The 27,964-nt window shown below is 47.9% G+C and overlaps 1 protein-coding gene across 3 annotated transcripts in view; it reads left to right on the top strand.

Moving 5' to 3' along the window:
• Positions 1-27,059, top strand: part of SH3RF2 (SH3 domain containing ring finger 2) — a 124,623-nt gene extending 97,564 nt beyond the window's left edge. The window contains exons 8-11 of one of the 3 annotated variants that reach the window (XM_040622276.1): positions 3,460-3,713; positions 6,927-7,285; positions 9,769-10,077; positions 23,430-27,059. In XM_040622276.1, coding sequence (XP_040478210.1) covers positions 3,460-3,713; positions 6,927-7,285; positions 9,769-10,044 — 889 coding nt within the window. In that variant the 3' untranslated portion in view covers positions 10,045-10,077; positions 23,430-27,059. Of the gene's footprint in view, positions 1-3,459; positions 3,714-6,926; positions 7,286-9,768; positions 10,109-23,429 lie in introns of those variants that run through there. The other 2 variants (XM_008691440.2, XM_008691437.2) reach the window with 2 other exon arrangements.
• Positions 27,060-27,964: the final 905 nt, after the last annotated feature.

The raw sequence follows: 27,964 nt of genomic DNA, 5'->3' as shown, positions 1-27,964 counted from the left end.
TCTTTCCACTGTGGGAGGTTAAGCTCCTTCTGCCTTTCAGGACTGACTGATGTTGTCCTTTGTCAACTTAGTTTCCACTTTTAGCAGGTTGTGTTAGGACTAAGGGGTTGGACTACATGCACAAAGCCCCTTTCTGCTCTTTGGTTCTGTGTATGTGTGAGGCTTTCCCCCCAGCTTTGTTTTTCTGTTTGCAGTGATGCCTCTCACTGCCACCAGCCCCCTTGGTGTAGAGTACAGCCTTTTATAGAAGAGCCAGGGCTCGAAAGTATGAGAGGCCCCCTTAGCATTTGCACATTTGCTCTTATTAGCATTATTCCCTAATGAACTGGGCCTGCCAGAATTTGGGGACTAACTATAGAGAGACTAGAGCTGACCAAAATGGCAGGGTTTTCATTTAAGATGCAGTAAGTGAGCCTTTTAATTACTGAGAGAGGAAAAGGCTGCTGTGCTATCCAGAGTTCCGGCCCTCTCTCTATGCCCACCTGTCTAGCTGATGTTGCCGCCATGCCATACCTCCCCAAATGCTGGAGGTAGCCATTGGCTAAGATTGTGTGGAACATTTTTCAGGTTTCCATCCTTCTTAATAGCACCAACATCTTTGGGGTTTCCTCCTTCATGCATAGTCTTGGTGGGAGATAGAAGTTTCCTCCCTTTTCAGAGGCTCAAGAAACCAACTCCTCTTCCTCTTCCTCCTCCTCCTCCTCCTCCTCCTCCTTCTCCTCCTTCTCCTCCTCCCCACCCCCCTCCTCCTATCACCCCAGCTGAGGAACAGGCTCGGCCAATCTGATGCTCCCTCTTGGGCCTTGGCAGCTTGAACCAGAGAGGAAAGAATGTGGGGGTGGGCGAAGACCATCCATGGCAAGACCACGAGCAGCAGTGTCTGATCAGAACCCCCTGTCACAGATTCCCACTGCCGGGCTCTCGCAGCCTCCCTTAGATCCTGTTTCAATGGCCTCTCTGCCCCTCCTGTCCTCCCAACACATTTCCTTCTGCCCAGTAGCCAGGATATTTCACTGTCTTACACCCTTCACCAGACGCATATGCCCTCCTGGTGCCTTAACACATGGGCCAACACTCATTTCTCTTAACCTTCCACACAGAGCTCTATAAAGATGGCCAAGGTGCAAGCTGTCATCTTACCAGGAGGCTGCTGCCAGTGGTTAGCACAGCAGAGCTCTGTGTGGAATGCCCCTTCGAATATGGGGTGAGCTCTTACAGGCTCACATCACAGATAGAAAAGGGGACACGGACCCGCACACTCAAAGCAGCACTGTGGTGCAAGTCAGAGGCAACATACACTCCACCCCCTTAACCCCAGAGTGTCTTTCAGTCTCTCCATCTGGAAAACAAGAATCAGAATGTTTGCAGGGCTGGGGTATCATGGGGACTATTACTATATGTTAGCAAAGTACTTTGGTATTAGAAAAAAAGTGCTGGCCAAGTGCTGAGCTTTTTGCCAGAAGACATAGAGGGACTCCGTGTGGGATGGGGGACTTGGGATGTAGGAGTTTCTAGAATCTGGCCCAGTGCTGGGCTCAGAGAAATGAGGTCATAGCTTGGTCCGTAAACAGTGGTTCAAAGAAGGGACTTGAGGAATAAGGCTGTCTTGGGCCTAATTAAATGTATTCTGTCCTAGCTACCACACCTACTACCACTGGAAACAGTTTTGGGAGCTGTCTTTCCTGTTGCCAGCCCATTTTACAGAATCCAACACCTTGAGGCCTCCGTTCAAAAGACAGGCAGATGCAGCCCTTTGCCGTGGAGGCCAGTGCTGGGGATTTCTCTCCACTGCTCAGCCCTCAACTCCAGAATATAGTCTGAGCTCTCACAGGCGGGCAGCCCGTTCCCTTCCCTGACCACATCCCCAGGAACCTGAGGCAGGTTGTCGGCCATGGGTAGGAGGCCCCTCACTGCAAGCATCATTCCTGGGCATCTCGCTGCATCTGTTTCATGGGCAGAGTGGACCCATTAAATGACACTTCACCCATCTTCGTACAACTAGTTATCTTGTTGTTAAGCTCCGTATCACTCTTTTAGGCAAAAGGAAAAGAGAAAAGGAGGAGAGAAATAAGGGGAAATTCCCCGAAGAGAAACCCGCAGACATTAACGGGAAGGCCACCAGGGAGGGCGCCTCCGAGCCAGGGCCTTGGGCGAGTCGGTCATTCCCGGGGTGTTAGCAGAGGTTATTTCATCAACAGAGTGACAAGCTGATCATGGACTGCTCAGTAGGGGCTGTGATCTTGGGGTAGGATTCATAAAAGGGCAAGAAGGCATGTAAAATGACAGCCATTCTCCATGGGGTGCAGGGAGTAGCAAGCTGGAAAAAACTGACAAGGGATTGCTGTTCTATAAAACTTCAGTACTATTCTTCAAACTCAGAGCCCAAGGCTGAAAAATTAGGGTCTTCGGAAGGCATGCGTAGAGCCTCCCTGGTCTAGTTTGTTTCTTTCAAGCAAGACGCACGGTTTTCCTCACTACTTAAACAAGGCAGGCTCTCGCCAGCCAGGACGGAGAGCGCTCAGTGGTAAGACGGTGATACGGTTCAGTGGTAGAGCAGAGGGCCAGCCTGGACTGGGGTTCAAATCCCAGGTCTAGTAGCTGCTTGGCCAAGTAACTGTTTTCTCATCTATAAAATAGTGGCACTAACAGTACCTCCCTCAGAAGGCTGCTGTGATGAACCCACGGGGTAATGTGGGCAAAGCACTGCCCAACACCCAGCATACAGCGAGCGCTCAACATGTGTTAGCCCAGATGACTGGCATCAGTGCCGAAAGCATCACAGAAGCCGTGCAACAAACCTCTGTCCATAAGCAGTATATGCAGAACACAGAGGATATAAAATAAGTCATATAAAACCTCTGCCTTCAAAGAGTTTAGCATCCAGTGGGAAAGGCACTGAATGAGTAAGAGATCAGAACTGTGGGGCGCCTGGGGGGCTCAGTCGGTTAAGCATCTGACTCTTCGGCTCGGGTCATGATCTCAGGGTTGTAGGATCGAGCCCCATGTTGGGCTCTACGCTCAGTGCAGAGTCTGCTTATCCTTCTTCCTCTGCTCCTGCCCCCCCCAGCTCTCAAATACACACACACATAAGAGAGAAAGAAAGAAATCAGAACTGCAAAGCAAGTTGAACACATACAAGATCTTGTGCTCTGAACTCATGGGGTCAGGAGTGATCAGAGCTGGAGTGAAGAATGACAAATTCAAGTCTTCCTGTTCCAACAGGGCCTCAATCTGAGACCCTGTCCCCACCCTCAGCACACCCACACAGGGACCCAGCTGTAGGAGGTGAGGCCCCCGTAGCTAAGCCTGGGTGGTTGATAAAGGGAGTATATATGGGCAGGAAGAGGGTGGAGAGAGGCCACATTTAGTATATGGTTGAGAGCTGAGAGGTTTTTAAAATAGGACTCTTGACTGAGCGTTTTCTTTATTTCTTCTCTTTAAAATGCTTGCAACAACCAGAAAGACATCTAGTTTTCCAGATTCTCGGAGTCCTGGTCTCTACGCCACATGGACATTATCCAACTCCTCTGTGTCCTCCCAAGGCAGCATTTCAGAAGGTGATCCCCGGCAGAACCGTCCCTTCAAGTCCGTCTTTGTGCCCACTGCCATAGTCAACCCTGTGAAGAGCACGGCCAGCCCGGGGACTGTAGGACAGGGCTCTCTGCGGAAATCCGGACGGAGCAGCATGAGAAAGAGTAAGTGGTGGCAGAGAGGTACGTGCCTAGAGCCAAGTGAGGAGGGGACCGGACTCCGGGGTAGACAGAGCGCCTTTTGCAAAAATGAGATCTTGGCTAAAAAACAAGCCTCTGTAAAGGGTGCTTTTAATTCCCAAATAGTGACCAGTGCTACTGGATGAAGCCAGACCGACTTAAGGTCACTGCCCTTGGTCCCTCCATTCCTGTATACTGAATGGCTGGGAGGATAGCGGCCCTGAGTGCCAACATATGATTAGACACAGCCAAGGTGGAGGCTGGCTCTAGTTAAGACAGACCAAGCAAAGTATGTGCTGGACCATGCTTCTCAGACTATGCTCCAGGGAGCCCCTCAGGGGTGCCAAAAGGGAAACATGGGAAGGATGGGGGGAGGAGGCACAGAGGGTTAAGGAGTCAATTCTTAGAGCCCCTAAATCTTGCTTTGTTATTTAACTAATATATAGACAAGGTTTAAAAAATTATATTAGATGAAAATAAGTCTTCATATCGTTCACCCCTGTCCCTACTGCTCTTCCATGTCCATAAATAGTAGCTTATAATCATACCCACTGTGCTGTTCTGCGCCTTGCTTTTTACCTGTATCACATCCACGTTGCCCCCATGGCAATGCTTTTATCTCCTGACATACTGAATTTCTACGTAAGGCTTTGTTTGCAGGGATTTTAAAAAGTGTTTCAAACCCATTGTTCTACAAAACATGAAGGTTCTATAATTTGCATACCTCTCTGGAAGACCATCAAGCAAAGTAAACTTGATTTATTCTACAACCTCTGATTCAAACTGGGCTCTGCAGTCTCTCCTGCTGTCTTGAAAGATGATTAAATATGAAAGTGCAGTATGACTAGTCAAAGCAAGAGGGTAGGTAACATGTGGGACAGTGTGCCACCCAGGAAAATGTGCCAAGAAAATTAGAACAAATGTCTTCGCCCCACCCTCTCCCAGGGCTTTCACCTGACCACCTGCTTGACCACCATTCCCACTGCGCTGCCCCTACCACACGCCCACTTCCTCCCCACTCCTGCCCTTCCTCCAGCTTCTCCCCTCCCCCACACAAACCCCTACTAAATAATCCCACCACGGCAGCCTTGGGCAAGTGACTGGACCTCTTCAGTCTTCAGTTTTCTCATTTGTAAAATGGAAATAAAAGTAGTACCTACCGCATCAGGGTTATTGTGCGGATTTAACAAAATAATCCATGTAAGACTGATGGCACAGTCCCTGACACATAGATTCAGTCTCAAGAAATCTGAACTGTTTGTACAGAGGATCGTCTTCTCGGTACTATCTTAGCTGCTACGATTACGCGGGTCGTCTGTGGTCCATCCAGTGCGTGAACTGACTCAGTGTTGACATGTCCACACTCGGTCTAGACCACTTAGGAGTGCTGAGAATTGTGTCCTACTGGCAAGTGCTCACATTTCCTTTCACACACTCCTTCTCTACCTTGGCAGAGATCTCAACTGGCTTGGAGTTTTGACTGCTTGCACTGTATGCACATGTGATAAGAAAGCATTAAATCTCTTGGAAATTAAGAGCCAACAAGATAAATAGATGAGGCATAAAACCAATTTTTCACACATTTCCAGGAGCCTAAGGACATGTCTGCCCAGGGCTGCTTTGACTTTCTCAGGTCCCGGAGGCTTTCTCTCTCCCTTTTCCCAAGGTGAGGCTGGTCAAGCTATCAATCTCCCCACAGCGAAGAGAAATGACAGGAGAATTGACTGGGCGCCTCATAGGGCTGTTGGTGGAAAAATAAATGTCTACATTGAAAGGGCAGACTTGTGTAAATGGCGCCCGCCTTGCTCACCGCAGCTGAGAGCACCGAATGTGTTTAGTGAGCGTTCTGCTTTTCATGTTCACATCGGGCCTGACAAAGAGTCACAACACAGAACATGGCCCTGACTCAGGCCCTCTGTGCTGGACACAGTTGACTCTGGTTCACGCACGTGTCCACAGACTATCACAAAGGACTCACATCTCTGACTGGATGTCCCCTGTGGCTCCCGAAATGCTGGGAGACCCTTATGGAGAAGTGGACTGCAGCGCTTCTCGGGTGTGTCTCCTGTCCCCCAAAGAGGGCACTGAGGTCCCAGTTGTTCCCCTGGTCACATACAGGACATATTCCCAAGGGATGGAGGCCTCCGGCCTTCCAGAGATTTTGAGGGGAAGGAATCACTTCCTGTTACTGAGGGAGGATCATCTCAGTTAACAAAATAAAACAAAGCTCAAGGAAGGGATAAAATCACACTCTTGGACCTTGTATTTTTAGGGTTTGCTATCCTTTACCCAAACGTAACGAGAGCTAACAAACATGGGGCATTTATTATGTTCCAGGCACTGTGCTAACACTTTGCACACATCATAAAACGTAAGCCTCCAGCAGCCCTGTGAGACACTGCCATCCCCTCTGGTTTACACCTGCAGGGCTGAGATGCCGGGAGATGACAGGGCTGACTTGTCCCATGCTCCCTGGGCGTAAGTCTGATTCCAGAACCTCTGTCATGGGACTTTGCAAAGCTCATCCACACACAGCCCAAACCTTTCCAAATTTGCTTCCATGTGGTGTCAACGTTCACCTGCACACACCCTCCTTTAATTCCACTTAGCCCTCCTCCCCGCGGCCCCCAACCAAAGCAATCCCACCGCCCATGCCTACAGCTTCTGTTAGGATTTTCTTCAAGTAGCTGGTCAGAGCCCCCTCCCGTCCTCTCTGCTTTCCTCTCTCCCCGCCTCGCATCCCTCCCAGTTGACTGACTCTTGTGGTTCTCAATTTCTTCTGTGTCTTTCTTTCTGTCTCTGTCTTTCATTTCCTCTTTGGTTTTCTTGCCTCTGTTGGCTTCTCACTGTGAAGCTGTCTCTTTAGGTTTGTCTTCTTCACTTTCCAACCGCTAGGCCTGAAGTGAGAGAGTAGGAGTGCATGTGTGTGCGTGTGTGTGAGGGAGAGAGGAGGCAAATGGAAGTAATATACCTTCTGACAGCAACCCCCCCCCACGCCAAACATTCAGCTAGCCAGTTATTTCCTGCCAGCATCAGCAAACAGCACTAAAAAAAGAATAAGGTCACCTTTGAAAGACCCTGAGAGAATGTGAGCACGCTCCAGTGGGGAAAGCACTTAACTATTCTGGGATATCAGGACACATGGCTTACACAGCCCCAACCCAACCTGCTGTCAGCAGCCCCCAGTGCTGATATCTGTGTCATATAATTCCTCAGATGGATCCCTGCAGAGACCCGTCCCGTCAGGGATCCCCGCCCTCGTGGTGGGCTCCCTCAGACGCAACCCCACCATGGTCGTTCGGCCTCAGCAGTTCCAGTTCTACCAGCCGCAGGGGGTCCCCTCCTCACCCCCAACAGTGGTGTCAGAACTGGGACCTAAGCCCACTCCCACTGGGGAGCCTGCCCTCACGTGCGTCAGCAGGGGCAGCGACACCAGGATCCGCTCCGCAGCCAGTTCCCTCATCATGGAAGGCAAGGAAATTCCCATCAAGAGTGAGCCTCTACCTAAACCACCTGCATCTGCCCCACCATCGATCCTGGTGAAACCAGAAAACTCAAGAAATGGCGTCGAAAAGGTAGGCTTGAAAGGACGTTGGGGGGATGGACTCTTTATATCCCTAACTTTGCACAGTGTCCCAGCTCCTGAGATTTGTTTTAGTGGACAAGGAATCAAAATCGCACCCTCAAAACAACGCTCACACACAGTGCCCCCCCCCGCGCGCGCGCGCACACACAGACACACACACACATCCTCACACCACTCGCACCCTCTGCAGATGTCCTACGGAATCTCCTTTTTGCTTCCTGAATATGTCATACATCGTTCTTTTGAGGCCCACAGGTGAGTTGGGAAAAACACGGCTTTGGCATCAGACACACCTTGATATGAATTCCAGATCAACTACTTGCTATCTGGTGACTTGGCCAAAACACGTCACCTTTCTGAGACTCTTTTTGCCTAATCTGTAAAATAGCAGTAAGAACAGTAACAGCCTCCTAGGACTGATGTGGAGATGAAACGAGAGAAGATGTGTAAAGTGCTTAGACCAGGGTTCATGATATAGAAGAGGCAACTGAGACACAGGGGAACTTAAGTGATTTATCAAGGTCACAACAAATTATAATGACTCCAACTAACTTTTACTGTCACCTCTGTGACAAAGGGTCAGATCTTTTAACTTCTTTTTTTTTAAAAAAGATTTTATTTATTTATTCGACAGAGAGAGAGACAGCCAGCGAGAGAGGGAACACAAGCAGGGGGAGTGGGAGAGGAAGAAGCAGGCTCATAGCGGAGGAGCCTGATGTGGGGCTCGATCCCAGAACGCCGGGATCACGCCCTGAGCCGAAGGCAGATGCTTAACCACTGTGCCACCCAGGCGCCCCAGATCTTTTAACTTCTAGTCCAGGGCTTTTCCCACTAGAGATTTGAGTTTTTGTGAAAGTCAGGTTCTCAATATCCTTAAGACGGGAGGAACGGTGAGATAGAGGAGGTGACATTAAGAAAATTAGGTGATTGTTATCTTTTAGTTTATTGACCAACCACCACCACGACCACCACTACCGCAATCATCCCCACCACCACCACCACCACCATCCCTACCTCCACCACCATCACTTCCACCACCATTATCACCCCCAGCACCACCAACACCAGCACCATGACCCATTCCACTCCAAATGGAATGATGATGTGATTTCCTCCTCTCTGTTAGGCATTTACTGAATGCTAACAACCTGGCAGGCACTGTGCTGAGGACTTGACGTGTCTCATCTCATTTAATCCTGACAGTAACCCTCTGTAGGGGATATTATTATTCTCAGCAATACTCTGTAGTAGGTATTATTATTGTCATCCTTATTTTAAAATGAGGACATGGAGGCTTAAGGAGTACATTACCCAAAGGCACACAGCTGACATATGGGAGTGTCCGGAGTAGCATCCAGATCTGATAGAAAAACTCATGCTCTTCATGCTAAGCTCTCAGCTTGTAAGGAAAGGCATTTGGAAAAAGTTAGTGTTGACCGATATAAATGTTGGGAGTTCTTTTTCTGAATTTTAGTTTTCAAATAATTCCATTTTCCAGGCCCCAGTTGCCCTTTACCCCAGGCTGTTAGATACGGCCTTCAAACTATCTGCATTTAAGAAGTGCCCAGACCCTCTGCAAGATATGGTGAGGGTCAAAAGTATGAAGAAACTTGCATTCTCAGTGGGGGACACTAGGACCCAATTTCATGGAAAACAGAAATAATTTCTAAGCAGTAGCACAGAACACTAGTAAGCCCTCAGTCAGGGATGTGCTGAAGCAGATACCTGTTGATAGAAGGTAGAGACAGAACAGGCATGGAGACGTGAAGGAAAGAGGGCAGGAAAGGGCTTGGGCGACAGGACCATGCCTCCCGTGGAGAGGGGGGCCTGCTAATCAGCTCCAGGAAGCTAATATCAGAATAAGGCGCAGGCCTCAGAGCAGCAGATCTCTGATTTTTGAAGAGACTTGTGAAATTCTAATTTTTAAATGCCATCACCTGATTTTTACATGTTGGCCATTAAATCAAACTCTCAGACATTCTGCAGACGAAATTCAGCCAGCAGGCGTTCAAGTTTCGAACTCTGCTCTTGAGGATATACGGCCGTTATGAAACTTGTGAGTTGGAGTCCGCAGGAGGGTGCCTCAAAGAAGAGGTGGGCCCTGAGATAGGCCTTAATGGCAGGTGGAGAGAGAGAGGGAAGGCAAACCTCTTGTACTTTCTGGAAGGGATCATAGCCTCCTGCCTCAGCCCTTTTCTCAAAAACAGCTCTGCCTCTGGGAGGCCTTCTGTGGCCACCCCATTCCAGCTGCAGTTCGAGAGTGCTCTACACTCCCCTAGCATCTGACACCTCCACCACCACTGCACGATGTGGATCAGACCCTCATAGTAGACACGGATATTTGCTGAATGAACACAGAAATGAAGCATTTGAAGGAGGGTCAAGTGTTGAGAAACAGCATGAGTCGAGTCCCGGGGAAACCAGCACAGCTCCCACCTCACCTGGGTCCCTTTGCTCTCCTTTCTCTTGCAGCAAGTCAAAACCGTGAGATTTCAGAATTACAGCCCTCCTCCTGCCAAACAGTACACCTCCCATCCCACCTCAGGAAAGCCTGAACAGCCCACCACCCCTAAGGGGTCCCAGCCTGAAGCAACCCCCTCAAGCCCAGAGATGACCGTCCTATTCGCCCATCGAAGCGGCTGCCACTCCGGACAGCAGACAGACCTCCGAAGGAAGTCAAGTTTGGGCAAGACCATGACCCCGGTGTCCACTGCTTCGGCCACACAGACCGTGTTTCCCAGCAAATGAATCAACGGGTGGCTTTTCCCAGATCCCAAAGAGGTGAATTGCATTTAAATACAGTCTGCCTCCACTGATGGCGTCCTGCCATTCTTTGGGTACTCGAGCATGGGTCCTTGTTCTGCCCATGTTACCTTTGGGAAAGGAAAGGTGGGAGCAGGGAGTCCTGCCCTGGGTGGGAAGATAAAGCATGTGGCCTTGCAAACATAACAGTTGGAGGCAGCAAGGCCACTACTGAGACCAAGGAGTGGGAGAGAGTCTTGCCCTCCCTCTTCCCCAGAATGGAGTGCTGCCTCATCCCTCATGTTCTGTGTAGAATTTCTATGGTGCCGTAAAAGGGGCTTCAGCCAGGGGTGTCACAATGGGGGGAATGTTGGCATTGCTTCTTTGACCTCATCACCGTGTTCTCAGCAAGCATCAGAACAGGTTCTGCCAGCTTCTGGGGCCTGTACACTGGCCGCTAGTGGCTGCCATATTGTTCCCTCCATTGAGTCATAATCCTGGCTGCAAAGGGGGAATCTGGGGAAGGATGTGAGATGGATACTCTGATCATTCTGAGAATCCTCTAAAACCAAAGGGAGTCTGCTTATTGGATTTGGTCCAAACAAGAAGGTGAGAGAGAAAGCTATGATCATACTTTAAAGTTCTTAATCTGTTTTCCCATGTATAATCCTACACAACGGTTAGGCAGGAAGCGCAAGGCTGTGGCTAGGATCCTGTATGGAATTATGGACAATTCATTCATCTTGGCTGTAGTCTAACCTCGCTGAGAAAACACAGCATGCTTCAAAACAAGTGTGTAAGGGGTCTGAGTTTGGATATATATGCCATTTGCACTACAACATTCTTTACCTTCTCTGATTTCTTCTCATTTGGGGCAGACTAGCTGTTCCACTGGGTCATGATATGAGGCAGCAAGGTCAGGAAGAAGATGCCAGTCCAAGGCTGGAGTGGGGACACTTTGTGGAGGGCAGCTGCTAGAACAGTAATGGGGCAAAGAAGGTTGGAGAGGGCAGGGGGCATGAAGGAGAAGAGGGAGGGTAAAGAGAAGGTGGGGGGTGGGTATGAGAGAGAGGGAAAGACAAAGACAGAGGGAGGTGGAGGAGAGTGTCAGGGAAGAAGGGAAAGGGGGGGAAAGAGCGGCTTTGACACTCCTGACAAGTGGGGACGGAAGGATGGAACCTGTGAAACCAGGTGACCCCACCAAGATGGGGCTGAAGCCAGCACCTTGTAAACAGGGTTGAGGGGGTACCCCTGAGCTGAGGCAGTCTTGTAAGACAGCCCATGAATCCTCATTAGACTTGACTGTGGTGATTTAACATTTACTGCAAGCTCATCAAGGTGGGCACCTCAGGGCATAAATGCCATTTGCCGCTAAGGCTGGGTGTCCTTAAAAAAGCAAGGCAGGTCTAATTAGACCTTTTCCCTGGACAGTTCTTGATATCCTGGGATTAAAAACATTTTCCTTTTACATACCCCCACACATACATGGCAAACTGAATTGTTCACATACTTTTCCAGATATTAATGAAATGAAAACAAAACCATAATCCTGCCAAGGAATGCTGCACGGGTGTCAGAACTTTGGAGATAGTAGAGCTAACATGGTAACGCATCCTGGACTTTCTGTGAAATGACCAGCTCCTTGCCTCACTGAGCGGAATATAATTATCCAGATGGAGAACGGGGAAGAAGTCCCAAGGACAGGGAGACAGCCTAGATTTGTCAAAATATAAGTACCGAAGCTGCTGCTTTACTCAAAAGAACACCCTCTGTGAGTGTAGCCATGAGTTTGGTAACCCTGCACTACACCCGGAGTGGCAGATAGAGGGAAGGGCCCGCCGAGCACATATTTAGACTGTGCCTCGGTAGCCGCGGATCCAGTTAACTTCTAACTGCTGTGGCTGACAAGCAGGTTGTACAGGAGTTATGGACACACAGTCCTTGCCTTCCACGTGAAGCAGAATATTCTTCCAATTGTCCACTGTCTTTATAGGGCAACCTTTCTGAGAAATGTCAACAATTCGAAAGTCTTGCCACTCTCGTTCCAAACCCTTCACTAATGCCCAGCATCTCACTTACTCCCTCCCAAACCAAATCCCATCTCTGTGGAGTCATATGAGGATTTGAAAGGAGCAAGGGAGTGTTGTTTCTGAACTCACGGGAGCCTCCAATCATTTTTTCCACCAACATGTGTCAGGCAATTCCTGTGTGCTGGATATGGTGGTGAGGACAACAGGGACATCCTCTCCTGTAATGTCTGCTGTTACCCGTAAGGCAACTGTAATTGTCCCCAGGACAGAGCCAAGGAAACCGAGGCGCAAAGAGAAGCCACAGATCATAGCAGAGTGGGTTTGACAGCTGCCCATGGCCCTAGTTCAAGCTCTCTGACTTCAAAGCCCAACATGGGACTGTGCTCAATGAACGAGGAGAGCAGCCTTGAGCCCAGGCCACTGACTCCCGACAGCAGGGATGTGACATAGTGTGATGGTTACAGAAGCAGGCTGTGCCACACAAAGACTGAGTTCAAATCCCCGTTTACCACGCACTAGCCATGTGATGTTGGGCAAGTTACTTAACTTCTCTGAGCCAGTCTCACTGATAATAGTGGAATGATAATAGTGCCAGTCTCATTGGGCTATCGTGAGATAAACTGACGTAGTATTATAAAGTGACAGAGTACACCCCTCACACATGTCAGACTTGAACGTTTTTGAGGGAGCAGGCCACTGGAATTCCAGCTGAGAAAGTCTAAAGCAAGAACATGTCCGGGGCAATGGTGCTAAAATGAAATGAGTATAGCCCCACCATAGAGGTCAGAGAACAGGGTAGGCTGAGTCCTAAAGGATGACTAAGAGTCAGATAGAAAAAGGGGTGGGGGAAGGGCATTCCAAGCAGAGAAAGAAGCATTTAGCACTTGGGTTTAAATGCAGTAATCAAGCCAAGTTCTCTTATATTTAGAGGAATCCACTCCTTTGTGGAACATTCCAGGGATCCCAGGTAGAACCTAATACCTCATGTCTGAAGCCAGATATCCCCTCCTGTGAGAGCTCCACCCCTCAGCCAAGACTCAGAGTCACTAGGAAGGTGCCTCTTCGCCTCATGATCAGACCCTGGCATCTGAGGAAAGGTGTGAGGGCAGGCTGCGATTGGGGGCGGGGTCAGGGGGACATCTGAGAGGTGACGGAGGGGCACAGCCAGCTGAGGACAGACTCCTAGGGCCATACTTGAAGAAACGGTCTCCTTAAGCAGCATCAGGACCCTCACCTAGGCTCGTCTCCTTCCTTTCTCATGTGGGACCAGTGCCACCGCCTCTACCCTCCACCATCCCCCAGACGGGGCTTTCGGAGCCCCAAGAGTTTAAAGCATGCCCCCACCTGTGAGTCGGCGAGGTGCTGGACTGACCCACTAAATACATGGCTCACTGACTTCCAACTTCTCGTGAAAATTCAGAAGGTCCGTCCATCCCAGACCTGCCGTTCCAGAACAGCAGCAATCCAGCAGGGCTGGGTCAGGGACAAGCTGTAGTTAGACAGACATGCACTCTTCAGTGTGCCACAGCCCCCTAGCCTGCTTCCTCACTCACATAACCTACATCTGAATTAGGCATGTTCTCCTGGAGTCAGTGGGCTGGACGTCATTCCACAGTCTGCAGGGACGCCTGGAGAGTAAGAGCTGGAGCCTTGGAGCTGATCCAGGCAGTCGGGTCTCACAAGTGTAATAAGTTTCGTCGGGGCCTGACAGGTGTCAGTCAATAGTTTTGAGGTGGGGTCTAGGCATCTGTGTTGTCAGCATACTCCCCAAGTGATTCTGATGTCTAAGAATCAAATCTACCTTTCTCATATCGTGCAGTAGGGTGGGAATGTAGCCATGCCGGTTGCCAGTGTATTGAACAACGCCTGTAGTGACAGGTGAACAGTGGATGCTTGGAGCTCCCTGAGGCATCTCCCCACTCCTGTCCCCTGGCCCTTTCTCCACATTCTCCCCGTTGCTGTACCTTCCAACAGCCTAGGAGCTCAGGCCGGGTGCAGCGGAGACCTTCAGCAGTAAGGCTGCTCTTCCTTCTCACTGGCTAGTGCCTACACCGTAGCAGTGGTTAAATACCTTGACTATGACCCTGTTATAGAGAACAAGGCCCAGAGAGGTCCCTCAGAGATTACGAGCACTGCTGTCCAGCCCAGCACTCTTCCCAGCCCACAGCCCTTGATAATCACTTCCATCGGGCCCTTGGCTTCGGAAAGGAGCTGACTTGGAGGGTGGGCAGTCCCTTGCTCACCAGTCTCCACCTTTTTTAGCAAGCATTTTCACAGGTACGAGCAATACCCTTTAGCTTCCCAGCTCCTCTGGCATCAGTTAAGCAGGTATGGAAGTCACTTGTTCCAGTGAGATGAGCAGGCATGACCCTCACCCTCTACCCTACCCCTGCCCACACAGACCAGTCATACAGGCTCTGGATCCCCTTCCTGGGAAGCGAGCAGCAGCAGCAGGCGGCAGAGAAAGTCCAATCAAGTCTCTCCGCTGGGAGCAAGTGCTGAGCAAGCTGGGCTGAGCCAGGGCCTGCAGCTGCTGCCGCTGGCGCGTCCTCTGTTTCTGTCTGGACAGTAAAGACCCCAGTTCTGCCCGGGCCTAGAGTAGGGACTGTGAGCACTTGCAGCAGCCTCTCAGGTGACCATGAATGGCAGTCACTCGGGGAATGTGTTGGGCAGGCAAGACCAAACTAGAGTTAACGCCAAAGATCCTTGCAGCAGCTCCATGTCCCTGAGAACAAATCTTGCAAGGACATTTTGCTTGAAATAGAACAATGTTAAATGATCAAGCCATCTGTTTGCCAGGCCTCAGTATTGTGTCCTAGACCAGAGCAGAAACAAAATGTTCTCAGGAAGCCCTTCTGCCTACTGACCTACACTTCAACAGATAGAATGCAGCAGCACTGGGCTCAAAGGTGACGGGGATGGGGGGGGGGGCATGGAGGAGCATTCCAGGTTCACCCACCCATCCCCCCATTCATTCAACACCAGTTATCTGTCATCCACTCTGGATCAGGCTCCACAAGACAGTGGGGACTCAGTGGTTCCCAGGAGAGAGAAAATACACAGGGGCCTCGCAGAGTGGTGTTTCTTAGTAATTTTACTGGATCTGGGGGCTCCTTTCTGCCATTCCTTCTTCCCCTCCTCCCCACTTCCCTCGTAACCACTATCCTGAGCTCTGTGCTTACTGTTCCCTTGTACGTTTTCCGCACATGTACCATATGGAATTTTCAGTGCGGCTCATAGATCTGCTCAGTAAACACTAGTCAAAGCAGATATTGCAACCTGAGGCCATAGAAACCCCGCTGAATATTTGAACTCCCATCTGGCCTCTGTCACTGGGATTCTAAGGCTTTGAGTCATTGCTGGGAATTGAGATTTTGATGTACAGCATGGCTGGTTTTAAGAAGTTCTAGTTTAGAGAGATTTTTATACGCTTTCTTCCCAGCACAGCTGCTTAGAGAGATCTTGCTGCTCCTGAATAGGTGAAATGTGGGTGGTGGCTGCGGCCGAGCTGTTTGAGTCTAGGGCTTTCCGGCCAGCTCTCTCTGGGCCTTGCCTGGCCCCTCTGGGGACCCAACACAGAAACCAGAAGCAGCTCCTCAGAATCTGAAACCGAAACAGACCTGGATGCCGCTGAAACAAAGTCTGTGGGGAAAAGCTATTCTTGTCCCCTGACTACAGATCAAGAAACTGAGACTCAGAGTGTTTCAATGCCTTACTTAAGTTTTCATGATTAGTTTGAGATGGCAGGGAGACTACTAAAAAAAAAAAAAAAAGTGTCTCTGACTCCTCATCCAGCAATAATTGTCACCATTTACTGAGCACCTGCTGTGTACCAAGAACTTTTCATGCGTTATGCCATCTAATTCTGCCCAACCCTACAAGGGGAGAGATTGCATTATCCTATTTTAGAAATTATAATTAAGGCTCAGAGGTCAAATGACTGGTCCAAGGCAACAAGGACTAGAATCTAGAACTCTAAGCCCAGACCTTAATCTTAAATCACCAGGTCCCTCTGTTCAGTGGCAACTATTAATACACACCATGGGTGAGGCTGCAGAGGCTACACAAATGGGTACGTGCTTCTGAAATCACAGGGATGCGGATGGGGACAGGGTCAGAGGATGGTTTGATTCAGAGGCTCCAGCCCACCCAGATTGAAACTGTAGGGGTCTTGTCATCAAGAAGTAGTGGTGGGAAGGAAGATAACTGAGAGTGTTCTCTACAGAGATATCCAAAGAGCAAATGCACCCCTGCTCCAAGGGCAGCCGGACACAGCTGAGCAACTTGAAAAAGAACCAAAGCTTGCAACGTGGCTCTGAATCATTGACGTCAAAGCCTGATAATTATTTTGCATTCCCTAGATCTCGCCTTCTTCATGAGTTTATTTCTGGTTTTGCCTGTCCTCACTCTAAATGATACAGAACAGAGACCCAGAAAATGGGGGACATGATTTCCAAAATGACCCTCCACTTTCATCTTCTCTGTGGGAACAAGAGGGCTCGAGAGCAAGAACATCTTCCAGTGTTCCATGCTGGTATTTATCCAAAGTTCAAAGGCGATTGCTTTCAGGGGTAAATACACACCCACAGATGCAAGCTAATTATGCAAATAGGGTCACTGCTGGATGGACGAGAGCTACCGCCTGGTAAAGACTAAAAAGGATGCTAGCCAAGACCCAGGGAGAAAGGCAAAAGGCATTTGTGAAAGGCAAAAGGCATTTGTAAAAGCCATTTTGTGTATCTTCAGTTAATGCTATTAGAATCAGTGCTACCATGACCGGCGGACTTGATGAAGGGCATCCGTGACATCAGAGTTTGACTGCTGTAGGTCACATGTGTCCTGGAGGCCAGAGCCATCCTGATGCCCTTTCCATGAACACGACGACTCCCTGGACCACACAAGAGGACTGTGAGAGCTAGTGGCATTCAGCAGACCTTCACAAAGAAAGCAAAAGCAAGTTTGCCTCTAAAAGTAAGGAGGCAGCAAAACCACCTGGTGGATCAAAGAATTCAAATCAATGTCACCGTCAAAGGGTGGTACCTACCCCTGATTCCTAGGCCTTCCCCATTCCCAGTTCTTTGGGGAGATGTTTTACATCTCTGTGGAGGAGAGAGCTGGAAAAAACTTCACGGCATAAAGAGGACATGTCAGTCACAGCTGAAGAGAGATAGCACCAGCTTCCATGACGAGGAGCAGAGCAGTCAGTCAGAAGGGGCAACACTGGTTGGAAGGGAATTTTAGATAGCAGAACCACATTTCCAAATATCCCATTCTGCACATTCTATTTATAAGCTCAATTCTTTTTTAAGCTTAAGCCGTTTTTAGACGTTGGCCATTCTGAGAGCCTAGGGCTTCTTCATTATGGAGACCTCCAGCAAAGGACTAGATTTTAAAGCTTTGGTCAGCAAGGATTTGGGGATAGATACACCAGCAATGTTCCCCGTCCATGAGAACTTTATAAGATATGGAGAAGCAATATAATAATAATAGCTCGGGTGATGGGTTTTGGAACCAAATCACGTGGGTTTCTATCCCAGCTTTGTCACTCCCTAGTCATGTTTCCTTTGGCAAATGACTAAACAGACTTGGATAAGTTACAACACCTCCCTAAACCTGTTTTCTCATCTGTAAAATGGGTATCAGAACTTCCACCTCATCAGGCTCCCATCAGGATTAAATGAAATCATGCTCCAGTCGTCGTATGGGGTACATCGACGGGTTCGACACATGGTAGTTATTACCAATAAATGGACATGAAGGAGAGCACAGTAAAAACTAGCCTCTATCATAGGAATGGAAATGAGAAGAGGGAGAGTAACGACGGTGTGTTTCAGTTGTCAGGGGGCTTCAAGGAGGAGAAACGGGTTCTGAAAGATGTTAGCATGAAGAAATGGTTGCCATGTGGAGAGAACGCACCTGGGCTCTGGAATCACAAGTCCCTGGGTTCAAATCCTGGTCTTCTTGGCTCTCTGACCTTGGACCAAGCTAACTAACCTGAGACTTTCTTGACTCATCTGAAGAGTGCCAACAAGATATCAGCCCTTCATAGGGTTGTAGGGAACGTGATGGGAGCAGGGAGGCCAGATGCTCATGTACACAAGGAATCTAGAAGTGAGAGCTGTCGGAGGAGGCTGCAGGCACGAGAGAGGCTTGAAGGCAGGTGAGCAGCGGAAACACTAAGTAGGAGAACAGACTCTAAGCGGGAAACACCAAGTAGAACAGATTCTAAGCTGCCACTCGCTAGCCGTGCGCTCCATGCCAGGTACTGCGCTAACCCCTCAGGGGGTGCTTGGAGGGCGGGGAGGAGCACAGCCAGCCCAGTAACCCGAATTCAAATGCAGGCTCTGTGTGTCCTCCCTGTGCCACTGTGGGCAAGTCATTTAATCTCCCCAGCCTTTAGTCCCCTGGCTTGTCGGATGCAGGTAGTAATTGTTGTTCTTGGAGTGGTGTGGTGGGGAGGAAATGAGAGAATGGACGCAAAGTCATCAGCACGGTACCCCGCACATAGAAAACGCTCGGTGGTGTCAGCTATCGTGATTATTCACATGCGTGTTTCCCAGTGAATCCTCACAACAATTCCATCTGTTAAGTCTTAAGTGTTAGGATCCCCTATTTATGAGATCAAACAACTGAGGCTCAGAGGGTACACTACTCATCTAAAGTCACAGTAAGGAAGCCTAAGCTGGTAAATAGCCCAGGGGCGAGGTAATATGACAGTTTTTTTCAACGCAGCTTCTGCCATAACGCCCACAAGTCTTTCCTCTTCTGAGTGCCCCACCTCGTGCCCACCTGGTGGAAGTGTAGGCTTGTCTGTGCACCCGAGCCCCGCTGGTTGGGGACTTGCAGCTGACAAGGCTGACAGCGCTGGTGACACATCCATTCGGCTTTGCGGATCGGTCTGACACGGACATGCTTCCAGCTGGCTGTGAGTTCGATGAAAACCCCTCCTCCTTGGCGCCAATTAACAGAAATTACATGCCCCTGGCGCACCTCATAATTCAGAAAATGCATGTGCCGATTAGTTCTGCTCCTGCTGGACACACCGTGATGACCAAGGGGCTGCAGGCCGACATCCTAGCTCTCACCCCACCGCCATTTAAAGTCACAGAAGAGTTTCCTCCTGTGTAGACCTCAGTGTCACCTCACTCCTTTATCTGTTTAATTCCCCTGAACAAACATCGCTTGAGCACCGAGCGCGTGCAGGCTTTGTACCAGAGCTGGGATCCAGCAGTGAACCATGCAGGGACAGTTCCCGCCTTTGGGAAGGGGGGTACATGGTAAACACACGGCACGGCTTCGATGTGACAGGTGTTACGAAGGACACAAAGAGACTAGACAAAGAATGGCTGAGGGGGACAAGCCACATTAGGTAGAGTGACCAGGAAAGGTTTCTCCAAGGCGGTGACATGCGAACTGAGATTGAAGACCGAGAAGGAACCAGATATGCCCTGTGGCCAGGCGAACAGAAACAGGCCCAGATGTCAAGGAGATTCATTCATTTATCCAACATTTTTGATCATACAATAAATAGGTGTTCAATCAACAATTGAAGAATAGGTCCACCCTCTTTGTTCCTGCCAAGCAGGCCCCTTGCACAGGCAGGAGGAGCTCAGGGGAGATGCCACAAGCATAGAGGCAAGCGGCTGCCCTTTCCCCAGCCCTGTTTGTCTCGAAAACAAAGGGCTGGGCCTATGCACTAGCATTCCAGGCCCGTAGGGTCGGAACACCTCCCAAGGGGCCTGGCCCTCACAGCTCTTTAAGCAACGACGTTGCAACAAGCAAAAAGCTATCCGTCATTTTTTAAAAGCAGTCAGGACAGCTGTTGGACCTGTGTAGTCAAGGCATGGCATCTGCTTCATTATCATTAGGATATACATACTGAATTTCCATACGCACGCACTCTCTCTCTGAACGCTGTTAGTTGGGAACCTCCCGCCTCCCGCCTCTGCTCTTCCCCACCGCCAGCCGCAGTCTTTCTCCGCCAGAGCAGGGAAGAGCCCAGGCTACAGAACTGAAACACTTGACTTGTATCTCAGGTGTGACTCACTGTGTGACTTTGGGCAAATTACTTCACTTCTCTGAGTCTCAATTTTCCCATCCATATAATGGGGAGAATAAGAGAGACTATCACACAGCAACCATCTAAAGTTATTATTATCCTTATTTTTAAATTAGTGTGTGAAACGGTCAGAACTCAACAGTGAGAACAGAGATTTAAGTCTTTAAGGCAAAGGAATCTGGAGCAGTGAGTGTGACAATGAGCCCATTTAGTGATCGGTCTCCACCTGTAGCATTTTCCATTCTTGGAGATAATCGAGAAGCAGGATCACAAGAAACAGCCTTCAAGAGGTCTCTCAACGTATCAAGATACTTCCATGCCAACAATTACAGATCCCCTACTATGTGCCAAACACTGTTCTCTGTGCTTAACTAGTATTTACTGATTTAAACGTCTCACAGCAACCATACAAAGTAAATACTATTACCATCCCCATTTTACGGATAAAGAAACTCAGACCTAGAGCGAGTAAACAACTTCCGCAGGGCCACACAGCTAGGAATTGGTGGAGTTCTAGGCAATCTGACTCCAGTCTATGCTGCTAACTGCTTGCCACCTCATTTACAATGAAACATAAAAGCTTTCCTGCACACATCAGGTTTTTCTACTTCAAATAGACTTGTCCTCTGAGCGGTCAGTAAACAAAGAGTTATCACTGGACTAATCCTAAGACCCCTGGCCTGTAGCCCCAGCACTGACAAGGGCTGCTTCCCGGACTACACTATGCTCGGCCAGCCATAGGTAAATTCACGCCTCCCACCTCAGATGGGATTTTCAGGTGCCTATTGTCGATTTTCGAGTTGAAGTTCTTTCTACATCATTTAGCACAACCTAGAAGGTCAGATTAATGTGGCAGCCGGCCTTCCCTGGGCAGTTACTTCCTTATTACTTCCTGCCCCTGCACTCCCTCTCAGAAATGCTACATCACAATAAATGTAGTTAAAAGAGCAAACAAACCAGCACTACTTCCTTGAGATCCAGGTGCCATTATTTCAGACCACCTTGCCTTCGGTCTCAGAGGGACACGCTCCCAGCTGCTGACACCAGGCCCGATCTGCAGATGAAAGCAGCCATTTTCTGGGCCCAAGTGATATTAACCCACCTCCAAAGGCATGTGCCCAGGACCAGCTCAAGCACCAATTTAGGTACACGGAAGAGAAGCAAGAAAACTCCAACACAGGTGGCTTCCCTTTTAAGGGCTAAAAGTCACCAACGGCAGGATAAAAGTCCTGCCCACGTCGGGCGGTATACAGTGAAGAGAGCATAATTGCAAATCCTACGTAACTTACTGACATGGTGGGACGGAGAATGCATCCTAGTAATCACAGACTTTGTATTCATGCCTGCTTCCCCCGCTGAATGTAAACAGCCACCTGGAGACTCCGACAGCTCTTCCTTGCTGTTGCGCTGAATGGAGCACGTCAGCAAATGAGTAAACGCTGCATTGCATTTGCAGGCCCTACGAGCTCAAAGCAGCTCAGTTCTGAGTCCAAAGGCAGCTGCCTGCTGGAAAACTCAAGGCTTCTTCAGCGCCGACTCTGTAGCAGTGGATCAGAGCTCTGCGTTTGGAGAGTGAGGGTTTGGGGAAGCCTCAGTGTTTCCCATAAATTGCTGGCAAGATCAATCCCATGCCATCCTGCAAGGAATGAAACTGTGAACATCACTGAAGCTACCCCAAAGAGAAAACTGGTCTGTTAAATCAGCCAGAGTCCTCAGAGAGAAAAGAAATCAGGCCCAGATGAAAACAATTGGGCAAGAGATGGCCAACTCCCTCTCCTGCTCACTTCTGGTTTTACTGGGTTTTCATGGGAACTCATGGTCAGACTCTGAGGCTGAGTCTTTCAGAAGGCAAGTCTTCCTAACGCTCTTAGACGAATTTCCTACCAGCCTTTAGGCGTTCTCCTGTCCCCCTTCGGCATGATCAGCTGGAACTTCACTTGCCCTCCGGAGGGCCAGGAGCCAAGCAGCAAAGTCATGGAGAGCAGCCAGCTCCCCGGCTGGGTGTCAGACTGCCTGCCTTCACCTGGACAGGGCAGCCCAAACTGTTGCTGCCCTTTCTTCTGAACGTTCTCAGCCTCAGGGACAGAAGAGGGGCTGTGGGCTGGACAGGGCAAGCACGACACTGGTTACACACGAGGGCACGGTGAGGATGCAGGTTAAGTTTGGCCATCCAAGGAGAGTATTTGAGAGTACTTGAGGCCTCGGAGAAATTCTGGGGGCTCGTAAATACCCTTCAAAGCAAGATGCCCTAGATATTAACATCTTACCATATTTTGATTTTCTATCTCATTATATGGTCTTATATAATATATATTAATTAAATATTACATATATATTTAATGTAAATTACATATATATAAATTTTCTGAACCATCTGAGAATAAGTTGAAGATCAAACACCCATCTATCCCTAAACATTTCAGCGTGTCCGCTAAACAAGGATGTGCTCTTACAAACCCACAATACAATGACCCAAACCAGGAAGGCAACACCGATAAAGAACAGTTAACTAGTCTACAGATCTTACGTAATTACGCTCCTGTGTTTCCTACTGTCTACTCTTTTTCCTTCACAGAAAAAAAAAAAATGTAACGTCTTATCTAGGATCCCATGTAGGACCACATAATGGATTTAATTACCATCTCTTTTTAGTTTCAATCTGGAGCAGTTCCTTAAGATTCACTGTCTTCTATGACCTTAACGTTTTGAAGAATATAGGTCTTTTTTTTTTTTTTTTGTAGAATCTCCATTGGGGTTTGTCTGCTATTTCTCCATCATTAGACTCAGATTACTCATTTTTGGCAGTAACAGATAATAATCTATAGCTTCACATAGAAATCCCTGAGTCCATGCTATATAAATATAAGGAAAAGCTTTTCCATATAGTAGAGTGCCAACTACTAAATGTAGAAGGAATGATGGAATTTTTAAAAAACTACCATTTGGCAACCACTAGACCAATACTTGGTTCAGGCGAGAATCATCAGTAGATACTAAAATTAGTGGATGAAAGAAGAGCTCAGAGTTTTTCCTCTTACAACACTTATTAATCACAAAGGGGAAAACAGCAACTTGATAGCGGAGAAGCCGGGTAGAGAACCACCTTAACCAAAAGACCACAGTTAGCATCACCAGTAGTGGGGAACTAGACGCTGTGTACCTCCCGGAAGGATGAATACCTCTTCTGTGAAATGAAAAGAAAGACTTCTGTCCAAAAGGCTTAATAATTTTCAAGAAAACTATAGTTCTTTCCAGGGTGCTCTCACACTGAATAGATTCTGAAATCTTTTTCACCTTCGCAGACCCTGCCTTGGTCATCTTCCCAGGAGGAGCTAGCAACAACTGGGATACTGAAGAGAACAAATGATCTGCTTGGATGGAAACTGCTCAATGGAGAGTTTGTGGACCATGTGATAGTCCTCGGACATCAGGGTTGGTACCAGAGTACCAACAGGCTGGCCTCTGGGACAGAAGGGCAATAGGAGAAGGAACACATCTGTCTTCATCCAGAGCATCGTGGGTGGTGAGCCAGCATGGGGAACAGCACATGACTCACGGGCTGTTCCAGGTTACTCCCACCCCTTCTGCTATTCTGTCTTTTGTCAGAGCCAAACTGTATCTTGTCAGTTTTTCCCACCTTGGCACCTACCTGACAAATGAAAAGACTAGACATCAAATTCCTTCCAGCTCTATGACTGACCAGTCTGTGCAGCTCACCTTTGGAGCAGTGCAGGCAGGGGATGGTATGATATTCTCCTCTTGGATATTCAAGCCAGAGAGGTCAGTGCCTCTTCACGACACCCATAACTTTAACCCCCTCTCCTGACTCCCACCAAGTATCCTGAGTCTTTCCACCATATCTGTGTTCTTTTCCAATCTGATTCCATGCTATCTTTCCCCCACAACACTGTCTCATCGAGAGGGTTTCTGTTAGGACATACTGATTAAAGAAATGAGGGCTTGATACATAAAGAATTTCAGAAGAAAAATCCATGATGTAATAAGAGAGCTACCACAGACTACAGAGAGGCTACTCGAAGTCTAAAGATGTAAAATCACTTATAACTATGTATTCTTTTTTGCTCAGAAACAAGTCATTTTAAAGGGCAAGTCATTAGAGATCTTCTATGCCTGGTTTTAAAACTAGAATACAAATGTTTAAAACTAGAATACAAATGTTACACCCAGCGTGGGGCTCAAACTCAATCCTGATATCAAGAGTCACACACTCTCCTGACTGAGCCAGCAAGGTCCCCCTACCCTAAAATACAAATTGTAGATTACCTGTGTTAACTACAGAGAGCCACGGTACCGATAAATGCAATTCAAAAGTACCCTGAGACTCTTCAAGCCATACATTTCATCTTCTCCCCTATATTAAGACATCAATGAGAATTTATTTTTAAAAGCACATGCTGCCCTGATTGTTAAAGACAATGACAAGAACACAGCAGTATTTGGATACATTGGTTGTTTTAAAGCTCAGGATTGCACTTTGCACTGAAGCCGCCTCAGCCTTTCATGCAGTCCTGCTTGTAAGCAGGAGCAAGCATCAGCCAAACCAAGCAGAGTAAGGAATATATTTTGTGGTTACAGGAATGTTTTCTTCTATGTGAAGCTGCCATATGCAGGACTCAAACCAGCACCCAGCTCTTAATTAAATGAGTAACTGGGACGTTTTGGCCACACCCTCCTCTCAGTTAACCCCAGGGGAAAGTGATAATAAGCAACAACAACTCCAAAGTATTGGCTTTATCTGCCCGGTGGTGAGGGAGAAGCTAAAAGGTATGGAGAAACCACAGAAAGGATAATTCAGGGATGACACTGCCTCTCACACGTGGTCAGTGATGCTGTTGCCAATTGTTTGTCCTCCCTTCTTAACTCCTCTGACTCAATGTTGGTTCCATTTCCTCTTGGATGAATTCAGGTTTGGTTGGCTCCTCTTTAGCCCCAGCAGCAAAGGATCTAGAAATGCTGCCCTAAGATTCTGGAATCTACTTGTTACTACCGTGAGGCCTTACAGCCCACCTATAATTAAGTTTCAGTGACTTCATTTTCCAGAGAAAAGTCATTCGAATGTCAGAGTTGGAAGGAATTTTACTTTTATAAATGATGCTTGGAAAGGTAAAGTACAGGCAAACTGCCCACACAAAAGCAAGTTGTATAAATTGGGGGTGGCGGTGGACACACAACAACTTTAAGTCCCCAGAAACCATTAGACCACATTAGCTAATTAGACCACAATTAGCTAAGTCTAGTGTTCAAGGGCCTCTCATCCCCATGTGCTTCCTCTCACCTTTTCTTCTTCTCCCATTGACAGCAACAAGACATCACCACTCCTAATTTGTACACTTGCTGTTTTTTAAGTCTCTGGGAATTTTCCATGACTTATCAAGTGGAGGGTTTCATGGACATTTAGCTTTTCCTTTGACTCTGCTTAGCTAATAGACCAAATATTTCTTTTTAAACAGTAAATGAAGAATCTGGTTTGTTGCCAGCCAAACAGAGGCTTAAGAAAAGCACCCCCACTCTCCTTCTTTCCTAAAGTAATCATCTCTGGACTGTCAATTCCACCATATAGATTCTACCATAGAGATTCCAAGAAGTCATGGGCCAAAAAGTAGTGGAAGGAGTGGGGAAGTGGGTGAAGATGAATGAAAATGGTCAGAATGAGATCAGCCCAGAAGTTTGCCCTAGAATAGTCTGCTAACCAGAGAGTCTAAGTTTCACCCTCTGGAATTGTTGCCTCTTCTTCCATGTGGCTCAGGGAGAAGATGTCGTTTAGAGGAAAAAGCAGAAAGACATTCACTCCCCCACGGAAATGTAAGCAGAGAACCTATAGACTCTTGTGTCTTCTTTTTTTAAGTACAGTGTTTTTAATAGACCAAAAGAGAATCTTGATAATACATATGTGAGTGATGTTTATAAAATAGGGTGTAAAATCTTAACCATTATGGACTACTGTATAAATAAAGCTTAGATATATAAAATATAGAAACTTATAAAAATTATTTTATAGAGCAAGGGACACTTAAGGACTTCCAAAGTTTTCATATCTTTGTTCCAAAACATAGAAAGTTCCAAGGCTGGCAGCTTATTTCCTTAGTATATTCCACTGTAAAGGCAAGAAGTTTAGTGGGGTTTTATGTGTTTTCTAGTTTTGTAATTTGTAATAATCTGTATGGATTACTTTGAAATGTCCATTGCTTGTGTGTCCGTGTTGTTTGCCCACGTGGAGTCATCAGAGAGCTGTTCCACACTTACATCTTCGGAAAACCAAAAGAAATTTTCTAGTGAAAAGAAAAATACATAGAACATGCCTTCACTGTCGGGAACCCCTCGAATTTGTACCACTGACAGCTCTTTGCAGGTCTGAGGAAATGGGAAATTTAATATGAGAGTTGTGTGTTGGTTCACTTTTCTCCTGGAAAGAAAGCACGTATTTTTGGTCCTTCTTTTCTTGTACTTGATGTGTTCTGGAGGAAACCAGAAGTCAGGACCTGAAGCTGCCTTGCTTCGGGACCACTCTCCACATTAGCTTTCAAAGAACTGTCCACATACCAATTCTGTTTTCTGCTCCATGATTTGGTGGTAGAACCACTGATTTTTGGAGCCCAGAGTTTTGTTTGGGTTTCTGGCTCTAATGAAGTGTTGAGTTTGCTCTTTAGCAGCCAGACTAAGGAGAAGAAGCCAAGGGAAAAAGGGGTCCCCTCGCTGGACAGGTCCACTTGCAGCTCCCACCAGTACAGGGGACCCACGCCAGAGATCAGGGCCCGCAGTACCGTCTGCTCTCCATGCAGGGAGGCGCCCATCATGCCAAAGTGGGGACATTACCCAAGTCCCCTTCGTCAGAACTGTGCACTGTTCCCAGCTGTAAGCTTGTGAAGCCCGATGTTTGTTTTAGCATGGAACAATAAAACCGGTTTCATTGACCCTCGGGCGTGGTTTTTTCAGTAGCTGGCTTGGAGGGGGAACATGTTATCATAGATTAAATATCAACACTGAGCATTTGATTTTCCCAGAGGGCGTTGATGCCTGGCAGCTGCTCTGGACATCCAAAAGGGAGGGCCGGGAGGAGAGGAATCATTTTGTCAGACGGGAACAGCTGAGGATCTGTGGGGATGGCCACCACAACCTCCAGAGCTCCTCCCCAGGCTGGGTTCATGTCTGGAGAGCAGACTCCCAGCTGGGACAACCACTCTAGCCCAGGAAAACCTCTTGGCCAGAAGCCTTCTCCACTTGCTTAGTGCAGAGGTCAAGAGCACAGCCTCAAGACCCTAATTGCCTATCACCTAACAGCTATGTGGCCGTGGGCAAATCGCTTAACTGCTCTGTGGCTCAGGTTCCTTTTCTGGAAAATGGAGCTATAATAGCATCTTCTTGAGGGGTGAGGGAATTAAATGTCTTCAAACACACAGAGCACTTTGAGCAGCACCTGGCATATACAACTAGCCACTAAAATGGGTTTCACCGCCTTCAAAATGTTTGCCACGTCCACCAATCACCCATACTGTCATTTACTTAATATTATTTGAATGGATTCAATTTTAATCTAAAATTTAATTGAAAAGAAAACTTTATATCCCAGCTGTAAATGGAAAACTAACATAATTTGCTGGGAATATAAGGTAGCAGTTAAACTGTTACAACAACTCCTATTTGCCGAGTCCACTCTACTTGCCAGGCAGTGTGCTAAGAATCCTGGCTTGTTAGAATCCTCACGGCCCTCTGAGGTCAGCATCTTCCTTTTATAGATGAAGACACTGAGGCACAGAGGCATTAGTAAATTTGCCCATAGTTACACACGCAGTAAATGTGGAAGGCAGCTCAGGCTTCA

This window comes from Ursus maritimus, unplaced genomic scaffold (assembly GCF_017311325.1).
Source record: "Ursus maritimus isolate PB19 unplaced genomic scaffold, ASM1731132v1 scaffold_5, whole genome shotgun sequence".
In the NCBI taxonomy this organism is placed as follows: Eukaryota; Metazoa; Chordata; class Mammalia; order Carnivora; family Ursidae; genus Ursus; species Ursus maritimus.
Note: the sequence above shows the minus strand (reverse complement) of the source record. Positions and strands in the feature narration are given on the sequence as shown.